General features: G+C 40.3%; 3 gene segments (V, D, J or C); all 3 read right to left on the reverse strand.

The window, feature by feature from the left end:
• Positions 1-4,632: 4,632 nt before the first annotated feature.
• LOC143006082 (Ig lambda-2 chain C region-like) lies at positions 4,633-6,278 on the reverse strand. The segment is given in 3 exon segments: positions 4,633-5,229; positions 5,973-6,070; positions 6,274-6,278. Coding segments are annotated over 3 exon segments (426 nt in total).
• Positions 6,279-9,527: 3,249 nt separating this feature from the next.
• Positions 9,528-13,545, reverse strand: LOC143006084 (Ig lambda-2 chain C region-like). The segment is given in 3 exon segments: positions 9,528-10,080; positions 10,835-10,932; positions 13,460-13,545. Coding segments are annotated over 3 exon segments (504 nt in total).
• A 5,125-nt stretch (positions 13,546-18,670) lies between these two features.
• On the reverse strand, positions 18,671-20,233 carry LOC143006105 (Ig lambda chain C region-like). The segment is given in 3 exon segments: positions 18,671-19,011; positions 19,950-20,047; positions 20,229-20,233. Coding segments are annotated over 3 exon segments (426 nt in total).
• Positions 20,234-21,626: the final 1,393 nt, after the last annotated feature.

Raw genomic sequence — 21,626 nt, forward strand, 5'->3', positions numbered from 1 at the left:
TTACATGTACAACATTTGAGTCTCATGTAATGTCAGTAAAGTTGGTGGCCTCTGCACTCTGAATTGAGAGTTCTGAGTCAGATGGGATGAGTGGGCAAAACAGTATCCATTAGTTGATTACATGATGAACATAAACACAGGATTGTAATTTCTCTCATACAATAAATCAGCAAATCAGGATTGATGGAATGTCTCAACGTTTTATTCGGTGCATAATAGTGAAACCTATTTATGACTGAAAAGTGAGTGTCTGGTTTGCCAGCAGGAGGCGACCAAGATAAATTTATGAGTTCTAAGTTATTTTGGAGAGTTTTTAAGGGCAGAAGAGAAGAATAGCTCAGACGCCTTTCTTCGTTGGTCCAATGAGGAGATCTTATCTCACTCCTTTCCACTTCTCACTCTCTGTTTCACATGGACAGCTGCATATTAACTTTGTTTTGCATAATTATTTAGCATCACTGCTTCCTATAGTTTAAGTTCTTCAGTCAATGTGTGTTTGTTTCCAGTAGCTCTGTTGAGTCATGTTGGCTTTGCTGAGTCAGGGTGAGAAGTTTGGTTTCAACGTGGAAATGTTGATGTCGACTCCGATTAAAACCAAACCAAATATGTCTTTGAGTCGTATTAGGGGTTATTCCTGGTGCTAGAATAGAGCTAAAGGACTAGAACCTTCTTGAGTGAATTCATATTGGATGAGTACAGTAAGAATATTACAACAACAACATTAATTAGGGAGGTGGTGGCTCAGTGGGTAGTGCTTCCGCTTGGGGACCGGAGGGTCGCCGGTTCGAGCCCCTGCCAAGGTGCCCCTGAGCAAGGCACCAAACCCTCAATTGCTCCCCCCTCTGCAAAGGGTGCTAATGTAATGTAAGTCGCTTTGGATAAAAGCGTCTGCCAAATGACCGTAATGTAATTAAGTAAACTGTAGGTTCAGAAGTGAATTATTTTTAACATTAAACAAACTAAACCTGACTGTGATACTGAGGGAAGTGTAATTATAAAGATCAGGTGTGATAGTATGATGGAAATAGAGTTTGTTGGGGTGAAAACATTACACAAATATACAGGAACTCATGAGAATTGCAAGGTTTATTTCAAATATCAGCAATTGTGTTTTAGTTACATTTTGATGAAAGAGGAAATCTATATCAGATAAGCAATAATGAGATAAGAATATGATGAATATAAAGCTCAGTATGAAGAAAAGCAGCTATGGAACGCTGGCCTGCTGCTGTTTTACAGGTTCATTCACTCAGCAACATTTCAAACACAGTGTGCTGCCTTTTCTCTCATTGATTTCTGATCATCCATCAATGATTTGTTTTTCATCCACAGGATGCAGCGGTCAGGTGACTGTGACTCAGCCTCCAGTAGTGACATTTACTCCAGGATCCACTGTCACTCTGAGCTGTAAAACAAACCCAGCTGTTTACAACAATAACTATATGCACTGGTACCAACAGAAATCTGGTCAGACTCCAAAGCTCCTAATAAGAACAGCGAGCACACGAGAGTCAGACACTCCAGCTCGGTTTAGTGGCAGTGGAAGCAGCACTGACTTCACTTTGACCATCAGTGGAGTTCAGGCTGAAGATGCGGCAGTTTACTTCTGTCAGAGTTTCCACGTCCCAAACATTGTTTATGTGTTCACACAGTGATTTCTGGTGGTACAAAAACCTCCCTCAGTCAGACTGCAGAGACTCTGAGCTGTTACAGCAGGAAGCCACTGCAGCTGCTGAAGGAGAAGAAACTCTGACACAGACCACTGAACACAGAGCTGAACACAAACTTCACCAAGCACAACATCTTACACTCAATATATATCACTTTATCACTATATCACTTCAAATCTTATATTCTCAGTATTATCAAGCACAGCTCCTTTCAATGTCGCTCTTTTTGGTCGACCCCATTTAAAAAGAAATGTCTTAAGTCGTATGAAGCGTTATACCTGGTGCTAGAATAGGGCTAGAACCTTCTTCAGTTCATTCATATCGGATCAGTACAGTAGGTATATAACAGCAACAACCACATTCATAAAACTGAAGTGAATTATTTCAAAAAGACAGATGAAGGTCATATAACTTGTACCATCAAACAAACTCAACGTGACTGTGATACTGAGGGAAGTGTGACCTCAGTGGGTAGTGCTTCCGCTTGGGAACCGGAGGGTCGCCGGTTCGAGTTCCTGCCGAGGTGCCTTTGAGCAAGGCACCAAATCCCTCAATTGCTCCTCCCTCTGCGAAGGGTGGTAATGTAATGTAAGTCGCTTTGGATAAAAGTGTCTGCCAAATGATCGTAATGTAATGTGATGGAGGAAATGGAAATTAGTAAATGGAGTTTGTTGTGGTGAAAACATCACAAAAGTATACATGAACACAGAGCTGAACACAAACCTCACCAAACACAACATGTTACACTTATGTAGATATAATGAAACATTCATAAGATCTTGGTACAATGAGTTTTATACTGACATTCTTAACAGAAGAGAGAAAAAAAAAATGCTTCAGTATCAGTTGAAGTTGCCTAATTTTATTTTATCTCTCAATTTAATAATTTCATTGAAAGAAAAAAGCTGATTTGTTTTTCATACATTATTTCTCTTTTATCCATTTTCACTATTGTTGCAGTTTTTGATGTTGACATCATCATCATCATCATCCATGTATAAAATTGTGATCCTGTCGCTGATTAATTTGAGCTTTTCTAGGAAACGTCAAACACTTGTGAAGCTCCCGGCCCAATGCTGGATTCCTGGAACACAGCTGAAGGATCATAATGTGTGTGTCAGGATTTAGTGCAAACTATTTCTAAATGGAACCTGAGTCCACAAATTCGGGGTTTGAATTGGGATCATCTCAATGAAATTACCAGAGCCTTTGTGTACATGGAAAGAAAGCTTTTGATTTGGCATTGATGACTTGCTTAGACAAAGACTCAATAACTCGTTCAGACATGTCGTACCTGAGGTCATAATCATTTCACTGTATATAGTTTTATAAATAGAACCAGCATGGTTATGTTTTTCTGTACATTTACATGTCAGTTTCATTTTTATTTCATGTTATCTTGAATTTTGTCATGTGTAAACAAAACCTGTTTACTGATTTAATATTATGGCACTTTTGATTCATTTGTAGTTTTACATTTTCAGACCCGAAAATGCAAAGTGTCGCCACTTGAGGGCGCTCTGGTTCAACGTTCAGCTCATAATTCCACTGAGCAAAAGTGAGTAAAGGCGTCTGACAGTATTATATGTAAAACAAATTCTCTGGGGATCAGTGTTCTCTCCACCTCACCTCTCTTTTCTGTTTCACACAAACACAAACACACACACAAACACACACATACACACACACACACACACACACACACACACACACACACACACACACACACACACACACACAGACACTAGTTTGCATTAAATGTTATGCATCACTTCCTCCAGAGTTTAAATTCTTATGTGAGCGTATATCTGAAGTGTTTCCATGCTGTCACTCTGAAACCTTTGTCAGGATGATGTTTCCAGGAGCTCTGCTTGTCATGTTGGCTTCACTGTGTCAGGGTGAGAAGTTTGACACATTTATCTGACATTCTTCTCATATTTTTATCCCGTTTGTGTTTTGCTTGTAATTTGATTTGAGCTCTGCTAACACTCATATTTGATGAGCTTTTTGATTTTGAAAGCTTCCAAACTTTTCTGCATTTTTCATTTCAGAATCATCAGCCAGTAATTTTCTGACTCAGTCTGACAAATCCAAGTCTGTAAGTCTTGGAGGGACTGTGACCATCAGGGCCACAGGGAGTTCAAATATTGGTCCTGATCTCAGCTGGTACCTTCAGAAACCTGGACAGGCTCCCAAACTTCTTGTATACAAAACATCAACTCTAACCTCAGGGACTCCATCTCGATTCAGAGGCAGAAGATCTGACTCTCAGTACTCTCTAACCATGAGTGCATTTCAGGCGGAAGACGCAGGAGATTATTACTGTCTGGGTGCCCATGGTGGTGGAGTGTTCACACAGTGATTTAGACTCGTACAAAAACTCTCCCTCAGTCTGAGTGCCTTAGAAATTGCAGAAGTTTAGTGGAAGAGTCTGTGATGAGGATCTGTGGTTCACTGAACACATCACTGTGGATCCACACAAGTGCCATCAAGCAGAACTTTCCTTTCAACGTTCACATTTTGATGTTGACCCAGATTAAAACTGAATATATCTGAAGTATAGATGAAGCCTTAAGTGGTGCTAGAATATAGCAAAAGGGCTAGAAACTTCTTCAGTTAATTTATTTATATGAGCAGCAAAAAAATCTATTGCAACAACCACATTGATTAAACTGTCGGCTCAGGAGTGAATTATTTTTAAAAGAGACACTCCATACTCCACTCTCCATAGACACAGTCAGCTGTATAATTGTTAATTGTATTTATATTTTCTGTATATAACATTGTCTGTTTTATTTCTAGATTTACTCTTTTTCTTGCTCTTGATATGGTGATTGCTCCAACTACCAATGCAAATTTCTTGTGGGTGAAAACCAACTTGGCAATAAAACTCTTCTGATTTGGATTCTGATGGAAATGGAGTTTGTTGTGGTGAAAACATAACAAAAATATACAGGAACTCATGAGAATTAATAGTTTTATTTCAAATATCAGCAATTTTTTGTGTTACATTTTGATGAAAGAGGAAATCTATATCAGATTAGCAAAAATGAGATGAGAATATGATGAATATAAAGCTCAGTATGAAGAAAAGGAGTTATGGAAAGCAACAAACACCAACAGTGTTCATTTTGGGAACTTGCTCAAACAGCTGAACAGAGGATATCTGCAGCCTCCTGCAGCTCTCTAACACACACAAGAAACAGCATTTGTAAGCAGAAAGTGTTGATCCAAATCTACTGTGAGCAGTGGTCAGGGTCCAGGGTTTGAGTGACAGGGCTCTGACCAGTCAGACTGGCTTCACAGCTCACTGAGCCCGCCTTTCTCCACTGGTCTGCACCAAGGCTCAGGGTGCTGCTCCAGCTGTAGGAGCCGTCCCTCCCCAGGACCTCCAGGCTGTCTGACACCCCCTCAGAGCTGCTGGTGCCCCCCACCTTCCAGCCCAGCCTCCAGGTCGGTGGGAAGCCCCCGCTGGCCACACACACCAGGGTGGCACTGCCCTGCTGCAGCTCCTCTGTAGAGGGGGGGAGGAGGGTCAGGGTGGGCTGCACCACACCCACTGAGGAGAGGAGAGGAGAGGAGAGGAGAGGAGAGGAGAGGAGAGGAGAGGAGAATACATCTCTCACTATTAGACAATCAGCCACATGAGGTCAATATAAATGTAGCTACTCAAAATAAATTATTATGGTCATAGTTATGTCTTTGTTTCTGCTTCATTACTTTCCAATTGAAATATATTGCAAATTTGGCGCAAAAAACTCGCGTGTGTGTGTGTGTGCATGTGTGTGTATTCAAATACAGTGGAAACTTTAGTCGTCTGTTTCTTTCACTTCCTGTTCAGTTCATGTTAAACTAATGAACCATGAACACAAAGTCCAAGTTACTGTTAACTGAATTCACTTATAAAGTCACAAATGTGTTTGACAGGAATTAACTCAACATTTGAATCTAACGTCTATATGAATGAACACAATTCAACACAATTCAATCATTACATTTTGAAAATGAACACTTTAAACTGTACAGGAAAAATATATATAAAAGTAAAACTTCCTTCAAATAGTTTCATAAATGCATGTTTTCATATCAAATGTCTCACTTTAATATCATCTGAGAGAACGTTAAACGTAACCTGTCATTTCTTCTCCACCTTCATGATCAGTACTTCATGGTGAAGACCAAAACTTGGTAAAAATGTTTCATTGTTAAAAAAATCATTTTTACTTCATCACACTCTGAACTAAGCTTGGTATAAAAATGATAAACTATATGTTGTATAAAGTATAAATCTCTGGTACTTACAGTCAACGATGAGTTTGGTTCCTCCACCAAAGGGGTACCACAGTGATACAAACTCATTAAGTGGCCGTACAAAAACCTCCTGCACTTTGAACAAGCAGCTTTACTATGAAACATGTCTGATCTTTAGAAGAAGACTGAACAACTTTCAAGATTACTGATGTTTCCTTTTCTGATCAGTTTATATTGATTTTTTTAATAATTAAAATATTTTTTTGGGGCTTTTTACTTTAGTTTTCTTTCAGTGAGAAACAAACAGTTACAGCTCCCCTATTATCAATTTACATTTCAATTACAACTATACATCATTTTAGATAATATGAACATAATTATTGTTATTAATTAGGAAACAAATGAAGAAATAATCAGCCTTAAAACAAAAATGTTAAAACCCTGTAAAGAAAATCAAGCAGAGAAACAGATGAATCCTACAAACCACATTGTTCACCATTTTAATCCAAGAGTTGTAAATCTTCACCTGCATGTCTCATGTAAATATACTTTCCATCCCAATAAGGTGAGAAAGTGTCAATCCAAGCTGTTTTCCCTCCTGGGTTTGTGTCCCACGTTGCCTTCAGTGTGTGGAGAGCAGAGAAATCATTTCCATAGAGAGGAGGCTTTGCATCATCAGCTGATCCTCCAGTGAACTGAGAAGCTTTATAGTGGTGTGAGTTCAACACTGCAGGACTCAGATCTGTGAGTGAACACAGCAGAAAGCACAAACACCATGACTCTCATCACCATCCTCATCTGGACGCTGGCCTGCTGCTGTTTTACAGGTTCATTCACTCAGCAACATTTCAAACACAGTGTGCTGCCTTTTCTCTCATTGATTTCTGATCATCCATCAATGATTTGTTTTTCATCCACAGGATGCAGCGGTCAGGTGACTGTGACTCAGCCTCCAGTAGTGACATTTACTCCAGGATCCACTGTCACTCTGAGCTGTAACACAAACCCAGCTGTATACAGGGATTCTGATGATGATGACTGTATGTTCTGGTACCAACAGAAATCTGGTCAGACTCCAAAGCTCCTAATAAGATATGCGAGCAAACGACAGTCAGACACTCCAGCTCGGTTTAGTGGCAGTGGCAGCAGAACTGGCTTCACTTTGACCATCAGTGGAGTTCAGGCTGAAGATGCAGCAGTTTACTACTGTCAGAGTTACCACAGTGGTGGTGTGTTCACACAGTGATTTCTGGTGGTACAAAAACCTCCCTCAGTCAGACTGCAGAGACTCTGAGCTGTTACAGCAGGAAGCCACTGCAGCTGCTGAAGGAGAAGAAACTCTGACACAGACCACTGAACACAGAGCTGAACACAAACCTCACCAAGCACAACATGTTACACTCAATATATATCACTTTATCACTATATCACTTCAAATCTTATATTCTCAGTAGTATCAAGCTTGACTCCTTTCAACGTTGCCCTTTTTTGTCGACCCCAATTAAAAAGAAATATGTCTTAAATGAAGCATTATACATGGTGCTAGAATAGAGCTAAAGGGCTAGAACCTTCTTCATTTAATTCATATTGGATCAGTATAGTAAGTATATTACAACAACAACCACATTCATAAAACTGTAGGTTCAGGATTGAAATATTTCAAAAAGACAGATGATGGTAATATAACCTGTACCACTAAACAAACTAAACCTTACTGTGATACTGAGGGAAGAGTGATTATAAAGATCAGGTGTGATGTTAGGACGATGGAAATAGAGTTTGTTGTGGTGAAAACATCACAAAAGTATACATGAACACAGACCACTGAACACACAGCTGAACACAAACCTCACCAAGCACAACATGTTACACTTATGTAGATATAATGATATTTATATGATCTTGGCACAATAAGTTTTATACTAACATTCTCAACAGAAGAGAGGAAAAAAATGCTTCATTATATATTGGAGTTGACTAATTTTTTTTTCTTATCTCTCAAATTAATAGTTTCATCAAAAGAAAAAAATAATACATAAGCTGATTTGGTTTTCATACATTTTTTCTCTTTTATCCATTTTCACTATTGCAGTTTTATAGCCATGTTGACATCATCATCATCATCATCATCCATGAATGAAATTGTGATCCTGTCGCTGTTAAATTTGAGCGTTTCTAGGAAAACGTCAAACAGTTGTGAAGCTCCCGGCTCAATACTGGACTCCAGGACCACAGCTGAAGGATCATAATGTGTGTGTGTCAGGATTTAGTGCAAACTATTTCTAAATGGAAACCACAAATTGGGGGGGGGGGGGGGGGGGGGGGGGTTGAATTGGGATCATCTCAATGGAACTACCAGAGCCTTTGTGTATGTGGAAAGGAGGCTTTACTCACTATTGATTTGGCATTGATGACACACACTTGCTTAGACTAATGATTCTTTGCAGTGGAGCAGTTGGGGATTCGGTGCCTTGCTGAGCCCTGGAGGCAAACTGGCAACTCACCAGTCCAATTACTTGGTCCATACGGGACTTGAACCGGCAACCCTCCGGTTCCCAAGCTGAATCGCTATGGACTGAGCTACTGCCGCCGCAGTTGTTCCTCTTATATGTGATCACACAAACCACCAGAACAAATTCCTTGCAAGTGAAAACTTACTTGGCAATGAAGCTCTTCTGATTCTGATTCTGATTTTACTTGTTCACACTTTTCATTCATTTGTAGTTTTACATTTTCAGACTGGAAAATGCATAATGTCACCACTTGAGTCAACTCTGGATCAATGTTCAGCTCATTATTCCACTGAGGAAAAGTGAGTAAAGGAGTCTGACAGTTTGTAATGACGGAGAATCATGATCATATTTAAAACAAATTCTCTCTGGATCAGTGTTCTCTCCACCTCACCTCTCTTCTCTTCTCTGTTTCACACAGTGAAAATGAGTGTGACGAGGATCTGTGGTTCACTGAACACATCACTGTGGATCCACACAAGTGCCATCAAGCAGAGCTTTCCTTTCAACGTTCACATTTTGATGTTGACCCAGATTAAAACTGAATATATCTGAAGTATAGATGAAGCCTTAACTGGTGCTAGAATATAGCAAAAGGGCTAGAAACTTCTTCAGTTAATTTATATATATGAGCAGCAAAAAAATCTATTGCAACAACCACATTGATTAAACTGTCGGCTCAGGAGTGAATTATTTTTGAAAGACAGGCGATGGTAATATAACTTGTACCATTAAACAAACTCAACCTGACTGTGATACTGAGGGAAGAGTGATTATCAAGATCAGGTGTGATGTTAGTATGATCTACTTATCTATACACTCATAGCCATAGTGTACACACTCCATACTCCACTCTCCATAGACACATTCAGCTGTATACTTGTTAATTGTATTTATATTTTCTCTATATGTCATTGTCTGTTTAATTTCTAGATTTACTCTTTTTCTTGCTTTTGATATGGTGATTGCTCCAACTACCAATGCAATTCCTTGTAAGTGAAAACCTACTTCACGTTAAAACTATTCTGATTTGGATTCTGATGGAAATGGAGTTTGTTGTGGTGAAAACATCACAAAAATATACAGGAACTCATGAGAATTGACAGTTTTATTTCAAATATCAGCAATTTATTTTTTGAGTTACATTTTGATGAAAGAGGAAATCTATATCAGATTAGCAAAAATGAGATGAGAATATGATGAATATAAAGCTCAGTATGAAGAAAAGCAGCTCTTGCTCAAACAGCTGAACAGAGGACATCTGCAGCCTCCTGCAGCTCTCTAACACACAAGAAACAGCATTTGTAAACAGAAAGTGTTGATCCAAATCTACTGTGAGCAGTGGTCAGGGTCCAGGGTTTGAGTGACAGGGCTCTGACCAGTCAGACTGGCCTCACAGCTCACTGAGCCCGCCTTCCTCCACTGGTCTGCACCCAGGCTCAGGGTGCTGCTCCAGCTGTAGCCGTCCCTCCCCAGGACCTCCAGGCTGTCTGACACCACTGAGGAGCTGCTGGTGCCCCCCACCTTCCAGCCCAGCCTCCAGGTCGGTGGGAAGGCCCCGCTGGCCACACACACCAGGGTGGCACTGCCCTGCTGCAGCTCCTCTGTGGAGGGGGGGAGGAGGGTCAGGGTGGGCTGCACCACACCCACTGGGGAGAGGAGAGGAGAGGAGAGCAGAGGAAATCTCTCACTATTAGACCTTCAGCCACATGATGTTAATAAACATTTTTCTGGTGAAATCAAAACATGTTGATTGTTATTTTTAAAATCTTTGTTTCTGCTTCATATTTTCCAATTTATATTCGTTATATATTGGGCGCAAAACACTCAAGTGTGTGTGTGTGTGTGTGTGTGTGTGTGTGTGTGTGTGTGTGTGTGTGTGTGTGTGTGTGTGTGTGTAAACTTCAGTCGTCTGTCTCTTTCACTTCCTGTTCAGTTTATGTAAAACTAATGAACCATGAACACAAAGTCCAAGTTAAACTGAATTCACTTATAAAGTCACAAATGTGTTTGACAGGAATTAACTCAACATTTGAATCTAAAGTCTATATCAATATACACAATTCAACACAATTAAATAATTACATTTTGAACAAATGAACACTCTGGTTGAGTCAATCTGTACAGGAAAAATAGATATAAAAGTAAAACTTCCTTCAAATAGTTTCATAAATTCATGTTTTCATATCAAATGTCTCACTTTAATATCATCTGAGAGAACGTTTAACGTAACCTCACATTTCTTCTCCACCTTCATGATCAGTACTTCATGGTGAAGACCAAAACTTGGTAAAAATGTTTCATTGTTAAAAAATTAATTTTTACTTCATCACACTCTGAACTAAGCTTGGTATAAAAATGATAAACTATATGTTGTATAAAGTATAAATCTCTGGTACTTACGGTCAACGATGAGTTTGGTTCCTCCACCAAAAGTGGACCACAGTGATACAAACTCATTAAGTGGCCGTACAAAAACCTCCTGCACTTTGAACAAGCAGCTTTACTATGAAACATGACTGATCTTTAGAAGAAGACTGAAACACTTTCAAGATTGCTGATGTTACCTTTTCTGATCAGTGTATATTTATTTATTTTTTTTAATGATCTAAATATTTTTTTTGAATTTTGCTTTAGTTTTCTTTTAGTGAGAAACAAACAGTTACAGCTTCCTTATTATCAATTTACAATTTAATTATTAAAATACATAATTTTAGATAATTTGAACATAATTATTCTTATTAATTACGAGACAAATTAAGAAAAAAATCAGCCTTAAAACAAAAATGTCTAAACCCTGTAATGAAAATAAAGCAGAGAAACAGATGAATCCTACAAACCACAGTGTTCACCATTTTAATCCAAGAGTTGTAAATCTTCACCTGCATGTCTCATGTAAATATATTTTCCCTCCCAATAAGGTGAGAAAGTGTCAATCCAAGCTGTTTTCCCTCCTGGGTTTGTGTCCCACGTTGCCTTCAGTGTGTGGAGAGCAGAGAAATCATTTCCATAGAGAGGAGGCTTTGCATCATCAGCTGATCCTCCAGTGAACTGAGAAGCTTTATAGTGGTGTGAGTTCAACACTGCAGGACTCAGATCTGTGAGTGAACACAGCAGAAAGCACAAACACCATGACTCTCATCACCATCCTCATCTGGACGCTGGCCTGCTGCTGTTTTACAGGTTCATTCACTCAGCAACATTTCAAACACAGTGTGCTGCCTTTTCTCTGATTGATTTCTGATCATCCATCAATGATTTGTTTTTCATCCACAGGATGCAGAGGTCAGGTGACTGTGACTCAGCCTCCAGTAGTGACATTTACTCCAGGATCTACTGTCACTCTGAGCTGTAACACAAACCAAGCTGTTTACAGTCATTCAAGTTATGGTGAATATATGCACTGGTACCAACAGAAATCTGGTCAGACTCCAAAGCTCCTAATAAGACATGTGAGCACACGAGAGTCAGACACTCCAGCTCGGTTTAGTGGCAGTGGAAGCAGCACTGACTTCACTTTGACCATCAGTGGAGTTCAGGCTGAAGATGCAGCAGTTTACTACTGTCAGAGTGCACACTACCTAAACAGTGTCTGGGTGTTCACACAGTGATTTCTGGTGGTACAAAAACCTCCCTCAGTCAGACTGCAGAGACTCTGAGCTGTTACAGCAGGAAGCCACTGCAGCTGCTGAAGGAGAAGAAACTCTGACACAAACCACTGAACACAGAGCTGAACACAAACCTCACCAAGCACAACATGTTACACTTATGTAGATATAATGAAATATTTATATGATTTTGGCACATTGAGTTTTTTCTGACATTCTCAACAGAAGAGAGAAAATATGTTGTCATTATGAATTGAAGTTGCCTAATTTTCACTTATCTCTTGATAGAATAGTTTCATTTGAAAAAAAAGAAAAAGATGATTTTTCCTGCATTTACTCCCCTTTACTATTGTCACTATTGTTGCAGTTTTATAACCATGTTGACATCATCATCATCCATGAATCAAATTGTGATCCTGCCACTGATAAATTTGAGCATTTTTAGGAAAACGTCAAACACTTGTGAAGCTCCTGGCCCGATGCTGGACTCCAGGACCACAGCTGAAGGATTATAAAGTGTGTGTCACGATTTAGTGCAAACTATTTCTAAATGGAAACCTGACTCCACAAATTTGGGGGTTGAATTGGGATCATTTCAATGGATACCATTGATTTGGCATTTATGACACACACTTGTTTAAACAAAGACTCAATGCTCTTTCAGACAGGTCGTACCTGAGGTGACACAGGAGTCACATCGGCTTTTTCACTCAAATATACACTATATGAGGTCTACAGACACATCCTGGTAGAGTTTGAGTTGAGTTCACTCTGAAATGCTCAATAACTTCCCCTGGTCTTCCTCCTCTCAGTACAACTATCCCCATGATTAGCCTTTAACGCATTAGAGAGCTTTAGACTGTGATCGACTGTGGTGGACAAAGTACATAAATCCTGTACTAGTGTTAAGTACAGATACTCACATTGGAGTCAAAAGTAGGATATGTTAGTTTGAAATGTAGTGGAGTAAAAGTAAAATGGACACACTTGAGTAAAGTACAGATACATTCAAAGGACTCCACACATGTATAATGTAAGCAGACTTCAAGGGAAAATAGTTCAGGTTAAAAGTTCGGATGCTTGAGATTTCTGCTGATAGCCCAAGGGTCAGAGGTCACAGGAGAACACACTCACACAGCTGATCAGCTTATCAGGAACTCACTTGACTTCAATCACTTGTGACTCTGGAAGTGGTGATAAATAAACACCCATTTACACAAGTTACTGACCAAACATGAGAAAGAAGTCAAATACACAGTTTCCATGTGGACTTCAGCTTTGCCTTCAACACCATCATCCTGTCACTGCTGCAGGGGAAGCTCTCCCAGCTTCTTATGCCTGACTTCACCTGCAGGTGGATCACAGACTTCCTGACTGACAGGAAGCAGCATGTGAAGCTGGGGAAACGTCTCGGACTCACGCACCATCAGCACAGGTTCCCCTCATGGCTGCGTTCTTTCTTCTCTGCTCTTCTCCTTGCACACCAATGACTTCACCTTCAGTCATCAGTTGGTCCGGCTCCTGAAGTTCGCCTACAGGCAAGAGATTGAATTGGTGCAGGCAGAACAATCTGGAGCTTAATGCTCTGATAACAAAGGAGATGGTTGTGGATTTCTGACTGAACGAGCCCCACTGCCCCCATCATTCTGTGTGACTCCCCAGTTGACACTGTGGAGTCTTTTCTATTCCTGGGATCCATCATCTCCAAGGACCTCAAGTGGGAGCTCAACATCAGCTCCCTCACCAAAAAAGCCCAGCAGAGGATGTTCTTCCTGCGGCAGCTGAAGAAGTTCAGCCTCCCAAAGACGATGATGGTACACTTCTACTCTCCCATGATTGAGTCCATCCTCACCTCCTCCATCACCTTCTGGTTCGCTGCAGCCACAGCCAAGGACAAGGGCAGGCTGAAATGTATCATACGCTGTGCAGAGAAGGTGATCGACTGCAAACTGCCGTCCCTCCAGGACCTGCACGCCTCCCGGACCCTGAAGCGGGCAGGCAAGATTGTGGCCGACCCCTCCCATCCTGGACACAAACTGTTTGCTACCCTCCCCTCTGGCAGGAGGCTGAGGTCCATCAGGACCAAAACCTCACGCCACAAATCTAGATACTCTTTCCCTCTGCAGTGGGCCTCATCAACAAGGCCCGGGTCTTCCACTGACCATTTAATAACCATTGTACCTTTGCATGTTTAACTTTATTTAACTTTATTCAATTGAGTGAATTTATTAAATTTTCTGTATTTTTGATTTATAATTTGCTCAGTTGTTGTTTTATATGTTGTTTTTGGTTTTATATGTTGAACGCACCAAGGACCAGAGCAAATTCCTTTCAAGGGTAAACTTAATTGGCAAATAAAGCTATTCTGATTCTGATTCTGATTCTGATTCTGAAGTTGGCCAGCCTTAGTTACTCACATTACTCTGCAGCTTTTGGTGGAGCAGAGACACTGAGGGCCTGATCTTGGGGACAGGTGGAGGATTTAATGGGGGCAGAGATTTGGTCTTTCCAAATTATGTTCAACTCTCACAAAACACATATAATAAGTAATAATAGATGTAAAACTCTTTTTTAAGATGTATTTGTATGTTTTATATGTTATCATACAATAGTTAGGACTGTGATCATTTCATTGTAAATAGTTCCATAGAATCAGGATGGTTTTGTTTTTCTGTACATTTATGTGTTAGTTTCATTTATATTTCTTGTTGTCTCAAATATTGTCTTATATTTTTCTGATTTTACATATTCACACTTTTCTTTCATTGGAATTTTTACATTTTCAGACCAGAAAGTGCAGAATATCACCACATGAAGGCGCTCTGGTTTAACGTTCAGCTCATAATTACACAGAAAAAAGTGAGTAAAGGCGTCTGACAGTTTGTAATGACAGAGCAGCATGATTTCTGATTATATTAAAAACGATTTCTATAACGGTATATATGAATGTATAATATTCATATTTTCTAAAATATATAAATATTTTTTGGGCATTTTGCAAACAGTTACAGCTCCACAATTAAGAATTAACATTTTAATAATAAATACATATGATTTGAGTTATAAGACAGTCTTATACCAAATGATGAAATAATCAGCCTTAAAACAAAAATGTTAAAACCCTGTAATGAAAATAAATCAGAGAAACAGATGAATCTTACAAACCACAGTGTTCACCATTTTAATCCAAGAGTTGTAAATCTTCACCTGCATGTCTCATGTAAATATATTTTCCATCCCAATAAGGTGAGAAAGTGTCAATCCAAGCTGTTTTCCCTCCTGGGTTGGTGTCCCACGTTGCCTTCAGTGTGTGGAGAGCAGAGAAATCATTTCCATAGAGAGGAGGCTTTGCATCATCAGCTGATCCTCCAGTGAACTGAGAAGCTTTATAGTGGTGTGAGTTCAACACTGCAGGACTCAGATCTGTGAGTGAACACAGCAGAAAGCACAAACACCATGACTCTCATCACCATCCTCATCTGGACGCTGGCCTGCTGCTGTTTTACAGGTTCATTCACTCAGCAACATTTCAAACACAGTGTGCTGCCTTTTCTCTCATTGATTTCTGATCATCCATCAATGATTTGTTTTTCATCCACAGGATGCAGCGGTCAGGTGACTGTGACTCAGCCTCCAGTAGTGACATTTACTCCAGGATCCACTGTCACTCTGAGCTGTAACACAAACCCAGCTGTATACAGGGATTCTGATGATGATGACTATATGTTCTGGTACCAACAGAAATCTGGTCAGACTCCAAAGCTCCTAATAAGATTTGCGAGCACACGACAGTCAGACACTCCAGCTCGGTTTAGTGGCAGTGGAAGCAGCACTGACTTCACTTTGACCATCAGTGGAGTTCAGGCTGAAGATGCAGCAGTTTACTACTGTCAGAGTTACCATGAACTTAACAGTGTTGAGCTGTTCACACAGTGATTTCTGGTGGTACAAAAACCTCCCTCAGTCAGACTGCAGAGACTCTGAGCTGTTACAGCAGGAAGCCACTGCAGCTGCCGAAGGAGAAGAAACTCTGACACAGACCACTGAACACAGAGCTGAACACAAACCTCACCAAGCACAACATGTTACACTCAATTTATTGCAGGAATGGATGTGATATATATTTCCCTCCAGGATACATTATTCTGAACACAGAGCTGCTGTTTCACTTCATGTGCTGCTACTGAGTATGTATGTGTTTTGCAGCATTAGCTATTTGTAATATATGAAACTTTTTGATTTGAATTTAAACACTTTATTGGACTACTATAACTCTAAACCTTTCAGAGTAAGGTTTGCCAAATTAAGTAAGAGATTTTTAATATCAAAAACACCTCATATTTGCTTTCATTAAGTTAACAACATGAATACTTTTGTCCACTACAGGGATCTTTGCTCACAATAAGTTGTTTAACCAGTTAGATTATTGAGAATTGTTGTTTCAAACGTTAAAATGCAGATTTTCTCCATTGTAGTGTTTCAGTTTAATAACAGGTTTGATCATCATTGTATAATTTCCAAGTAAACTGTTTATAGCACAACGATAATGTTTCCACATCCATCATAAATTGTCTTTAATGTTTGTCACTTATCACACGAGAAGTGGAACTCAATGCACTGAATGCACCTTGTTTCTCAGATGGTTACGATTTAGCGAGACACCAGGGCTACAGAGAGTTTCATTGTAAAGAGCCTTTTTCCCTTTTCAACCTTTACAGCTACACGTGTAAAATCTCCTGTACTTAGCATCAGGTTGGTTCTTCTAAGAGTTCTCTTGCAACATTTTCATCTCCTCTCTGATCTGCTGTGTGGAGAGTTGTTAAAAAAGGGTTTGTCCCTGCTACCAATACTGGGGAATTACTTGACTGGGGCGGCGGTTTGCAAAGATGTTCCACCACTCTTACAGGAATCTGAGGAACCAGATGAGTGGACTGAACATCACGCCAAAGTCTGTTCTTCCTGTGCTGTGACCCGGGACAGGAGTCAAGTCAGAGCAGTCTGAGGTGTCTGAAGGGGTCCAGCTTTCTCAGGCAGAAGACATTTCTATGTCCCTGAACGAGCCGGACAGAACATACAGGCTTAACACACAGAGACAAAGAATGTGCATTGTCTCCTTAATGAGGACTGAAGCAATATTGATGAACTGTGTATGTGTTGGTTATGTGGCATCTGTCTCTAGTACTTTTCCATTAACTTTATGATTGAAAACATTCTGAACATAAACACAGGATTATAATTTTCCCTTACAGTGAATATGTAAATCAGAAGTAACTGAATGTGTTCATGTTTTAATAGGTGTATAACAGAGTGAAAGCTATTTATGGTGGAAAAGTGAATATCAAACTGATAACTGTCTTAGCACAACACCATGAGGACTTATTATTGGCTCCTTCTGAATATTCCAGCCTAAACCTTAGATGTATATGTGACCACACTACACCTTGTGAACTTTTGAGGTTGATAATAACTGAAGTCCAGGAATGCTAAAGTGAGAAAGCAGTTAAATATATGTCAAAGTTCCTTGATATATGATTTCATCACCAGGGAAACAGTGTAATCACCACAATAATGTAATGTGCGTGATAACAAAAATAAAACGGGGAATCAACACCAAATCAGATGTAATATCAGTGCATCTGTTCTGCAACAGGAGGCGACAAACATCCATCTACGAGCTGTAAAGTCATTTGTAGTTTGTAAGGGCAGAAGAGAAGAAAAGGTCAGAGGCTTTCTTCATCAGTCCCATGAGGAGAGCTTCTCTCACGCCTCTCCACTTCTCACTCTGTGTTTCACATGGACAGCTGCATATTAACTTTGCTTTGCATAATTATTATACATCACTGCTTCCTACAGTTTAAGTTCTTCAGTCAGAGTGTTTCCAGGAGCTCTGCTGTTCACGTTGGCTTTACTGAGTCAGGGTGAGAAGTTTGGAACTTTCATTTATTTATGAACATTGCTGATGTGGGTGGAATAAGATCTCGTCCTCACTTCAAATCTTATATTCTCAGTATCATCAAGCAGAACTGCTTTCAACGTGCACATGTTGTTGTCGACTGATTTAAAACTAAACGTCTTAAGTCGTATGAAGCGTTATACCTGGTGCTAGAATAGAACTTAAGGGCTACAACCTTCTTCAGTTAATTCACTTTGGATCAGTACAGTAAGTATATTACAACAACAAGCACATTTATACAACTGTAGGTTCAGAGGTGATTTATTTCTTAAAGACAGATGATGGTTACATAACTTGTACCATCAAAAAAACTAAACCTGACTGTGATACTGAGGGAAGTGTGATTATAAAGATCAGGTGTGATGTTAGTATGATGGAAATGGAGTTTGTTGTGGTGAAAGCATCACAAAAATATACAGGAACTCATGAGAATTGTTAGTTTTATTTCAAATATCAGCATTTTTTTGAGTTACATTTTGATGAAAGAGGAAATCTATATCAGGTTAGCAATAATGAGATGAGAATATGATGAATATAAAGTTCAGTATGAAGAAAAGCAGTTATGGAAGCAACAAACATCAACGGTGTCCATTTTGGGAACTTGCTCAAACAGCTGAACAGAGGATATCTGCAGCCTCCTGCAGCTCTCTAACACAAAAGAAACAGCATTTGTAAACAGAAAGTGTTGATCCAAATCTACTGTGAGCAGTGGTCAGGGTCCAGGGTTTGAGTGACAGGACTCTGACCAGTCAGACTGGCCTCACAGCTCACTGAGCCCGCCTTCCTCCACTGGTCTGCACACAGGCTCAGGGTGCTGCTCCAGCTGTAGTAGCCGTCCCTCCCCAGGACCTCCAGGCTGTCTGACACCCCCTCGGAGCTGCTGGTGCCCCCCACCTTCCAGCCCAGTTTCCAGGTTGGGGGGAAGCCCCCGCTGGCCACACACACCAGGGTGGCACTGCCCTGCTGCAGCTCCTCTGTGGAGGGGGGGAGGAGGGTCAGGGTGGGCTGCACCACACCCACTGAGGAGAGGAGAGGAGAGGAGAGGAGAGGAGAGGAGAGGAGAGGAGAGGAGAGGAGAGGAGAGGAGAGGAGAGGAGAGGAGAGGAGAGGAGTATGCATCTCTCAATATAAGACCATCAGCCACAGCACGTCAATTTACATTTTGCTACTTAAAATATATTGTTGATGGTCTTTGTTAAAATCTTTGTTTCTGCTCCATAATTTGTGTAATGTATTATATATTTGGCGCTAAACACTTGAGTGTGTGCTTGTGTGTGTGTGTGTGTGTGTGTGTGTGTGTCTGTGAGTTTGTATTTAAGTACAGTGGAAACTTTAGTTTGTGTCTCTTTCACTTCCTTTTCAGTTCATGTTAAACTAATGAACCATGAACACATTACATTACATTACATTACAAGCATTTGGCAGACGCTTTTATCCAAAGCGACTTACATTACATTACCACCCTTCGCAGAGGGGGGAGCAATTAAGGGTTCAGTGCCTTGCTCAGGGGCACCTAGGTAGGGGCTTGAACCGGCAACCCTCCAGTTCCCAAGCGGAAGCTCTACCCACCTTGTTTGACAGGAATTAACTCAACATTTGAATCAAACGTCTATATGAATGTACACAATTCAACACAATTCAATTATTACATTTTGAAAATGAACATTTTACTAAGTCAAACTCTACAAGTAAAATAGATTTCAAAATAAAACTTCATTCCAATAGTTTCATAAATTCATGTTTCGTATCAAATGTCTCACTTTAATATCATCTGAGAGAACGTTAAATGTAACCTCACATTTCTTCTCCACCTTCATGATCAGTACTTCATGGTGAAGACCAAAACTTGGTAAAAATGTTTCATTGTAAAAAAATTTACTTCATCACACTCTGAACTGAGCTTGGTATAAAGATGATAAACTTTATGTTGTATAAAGTATAAATCTCTGGTACTTACAGTCAACGATGAGTTTGGTTCCTCCACCAAAAGTCCACCACAGTGATACAAACTCATTAAGTGGCCGTACAAAAACCTCCTGCACTTTGAACAAGCAGCTTTACTATGAAACATGTCTGATCTTTAGAAGAAGACTGAACTACTTTCAAGATTGACTGATAAGTGTATATTGATTTTTTTTTTTAATGATCTAAATATTTTTTTTGAATTTTGCTTTAGTTTTCTTTTAGTGAGAAACAGCTCCCCTATTATCAATTTACAATTTAATTATTAAAATACATCATTTGAGATAATATGAACATAATTATTGTTATTAATTAGGAAACAAATTAAGAAATAATCAGCCTTAACACAAAAATATTTAAACCCTGTAATGAAAATAAAGCAGAGAAACAGATGAATCCTACAAACCACAGTGTTCACCATTTTAATCCAAGAGTTGTAAATCTTCACCTGCATGTCTCATGTAAATATATTTTCCATCCCAATAAGGTGAGAAAGTCAATCCAAGCTGTTTTCCCTCCTGGGTTTGTGTCCCACGTTGCCTTCAGTGTGTGGAGAGCAGAGAAATCATTTCCATAGAGAGGCGGCTTTGCATCATCAGCTGATCCTCCAGTGAACTGAGAAGCTTTATAGTGGTGTGAGTTCAACACTGCAGGACTCAGATCTGTGAGTGAACACAGCAGAAAGCACAAACACCATGACTCTCATCACCATCCTCATCTGGACGCTGGCCTGCTGCTGTTTTACAGGTTCATTCACTCAGCAACATTTCAAACACAGTGTGCTGCATTACATTACATTACATTACATTACGGTCATTTAGCAGACGCTTTTATCCAAAGCGACTTACAATAAGTGTGTTCAACAAAGGTAGATAAAAGAACTTCAGGTGACAAGAAATCGTAAGCGCATTACCTTCCTAAACCAACAGATAAGAGCATAACTAGAGCTAGAGTAGAAGTGCAATAAGTTAGGTACTATGATGAATGAGAAAAAAAGGACAGATTAGAAATGAAAGATTAGAAAACAAGAGCATCAGAAGAGCTAGGACAGAGTAGGTGATGTCCTAAGAGGGAGGATCCGGGTAGTGTTTCTTGAAGAGATGGGTCTTCAGCCTGCGGCGAAAGATGGGCAGCGACTCCGCTGTCCTGACATCAGTCGGGAGAGCATTCCACCACTGAGGTTCCAGAACAGAGAAAAGCCGTGACCGCATCGATCGCAAGCAGGGGCCGCTGAGCGCCGGGGCAGCCAGTCGCCTGGAGGCAGCAGAGCGAAGTGGTCGGCCGGGGGTGTAGGGCTTGACCATAGCCTGGAGGTATGAAGGAGCTGTTCCTTTCACTGCCCTGTAGGCTAGCACCAGAGTTTTAAACTGGATGCGAGCAGCTACGGGGAGCCAGTGTAGAGAACGGAGAAGGCAAGTTGTGTGGGAGAACTTGGGAAGGTTGAACACCAGACGAGCAGCAGCTTTCTGGAAGAGCTCCAGAGGTCTGATGGCGGAAGCCGGGGCGCCAGCAAGGAGGGAGTTGCAGTAGTCCAGGCGGGAGATGACAAGAGCCTGGATCAGCACCTGCGCTGCCTTGTCGGTGAGGAAGGGACGAATCCTCCGGATGTTGTAGAGGAGGAATCTGCAGGAACGCGTCACCGAAGCGATGTTTGCCGAGAACGACAGTTGGT

This window comes from Genypterus blacodes, unplaced genomic scaffold (genome assembly GCF_046128005.1).
Source record: "Genypterus blacodes isolate CSIRO-AG114 ecotype Tasmania unplaced genomic scaffold, CSIRO-AGI_Gbla_v1 ptg000073l_1, whole genome shotgun sequence".
Taxonomy (NCBI): Eukaryota; Metazoa; Chordata; class Actinopteri; order Ophidiiformes; family Ophidiidae; genus Genypterus; species Genypterus blacodes.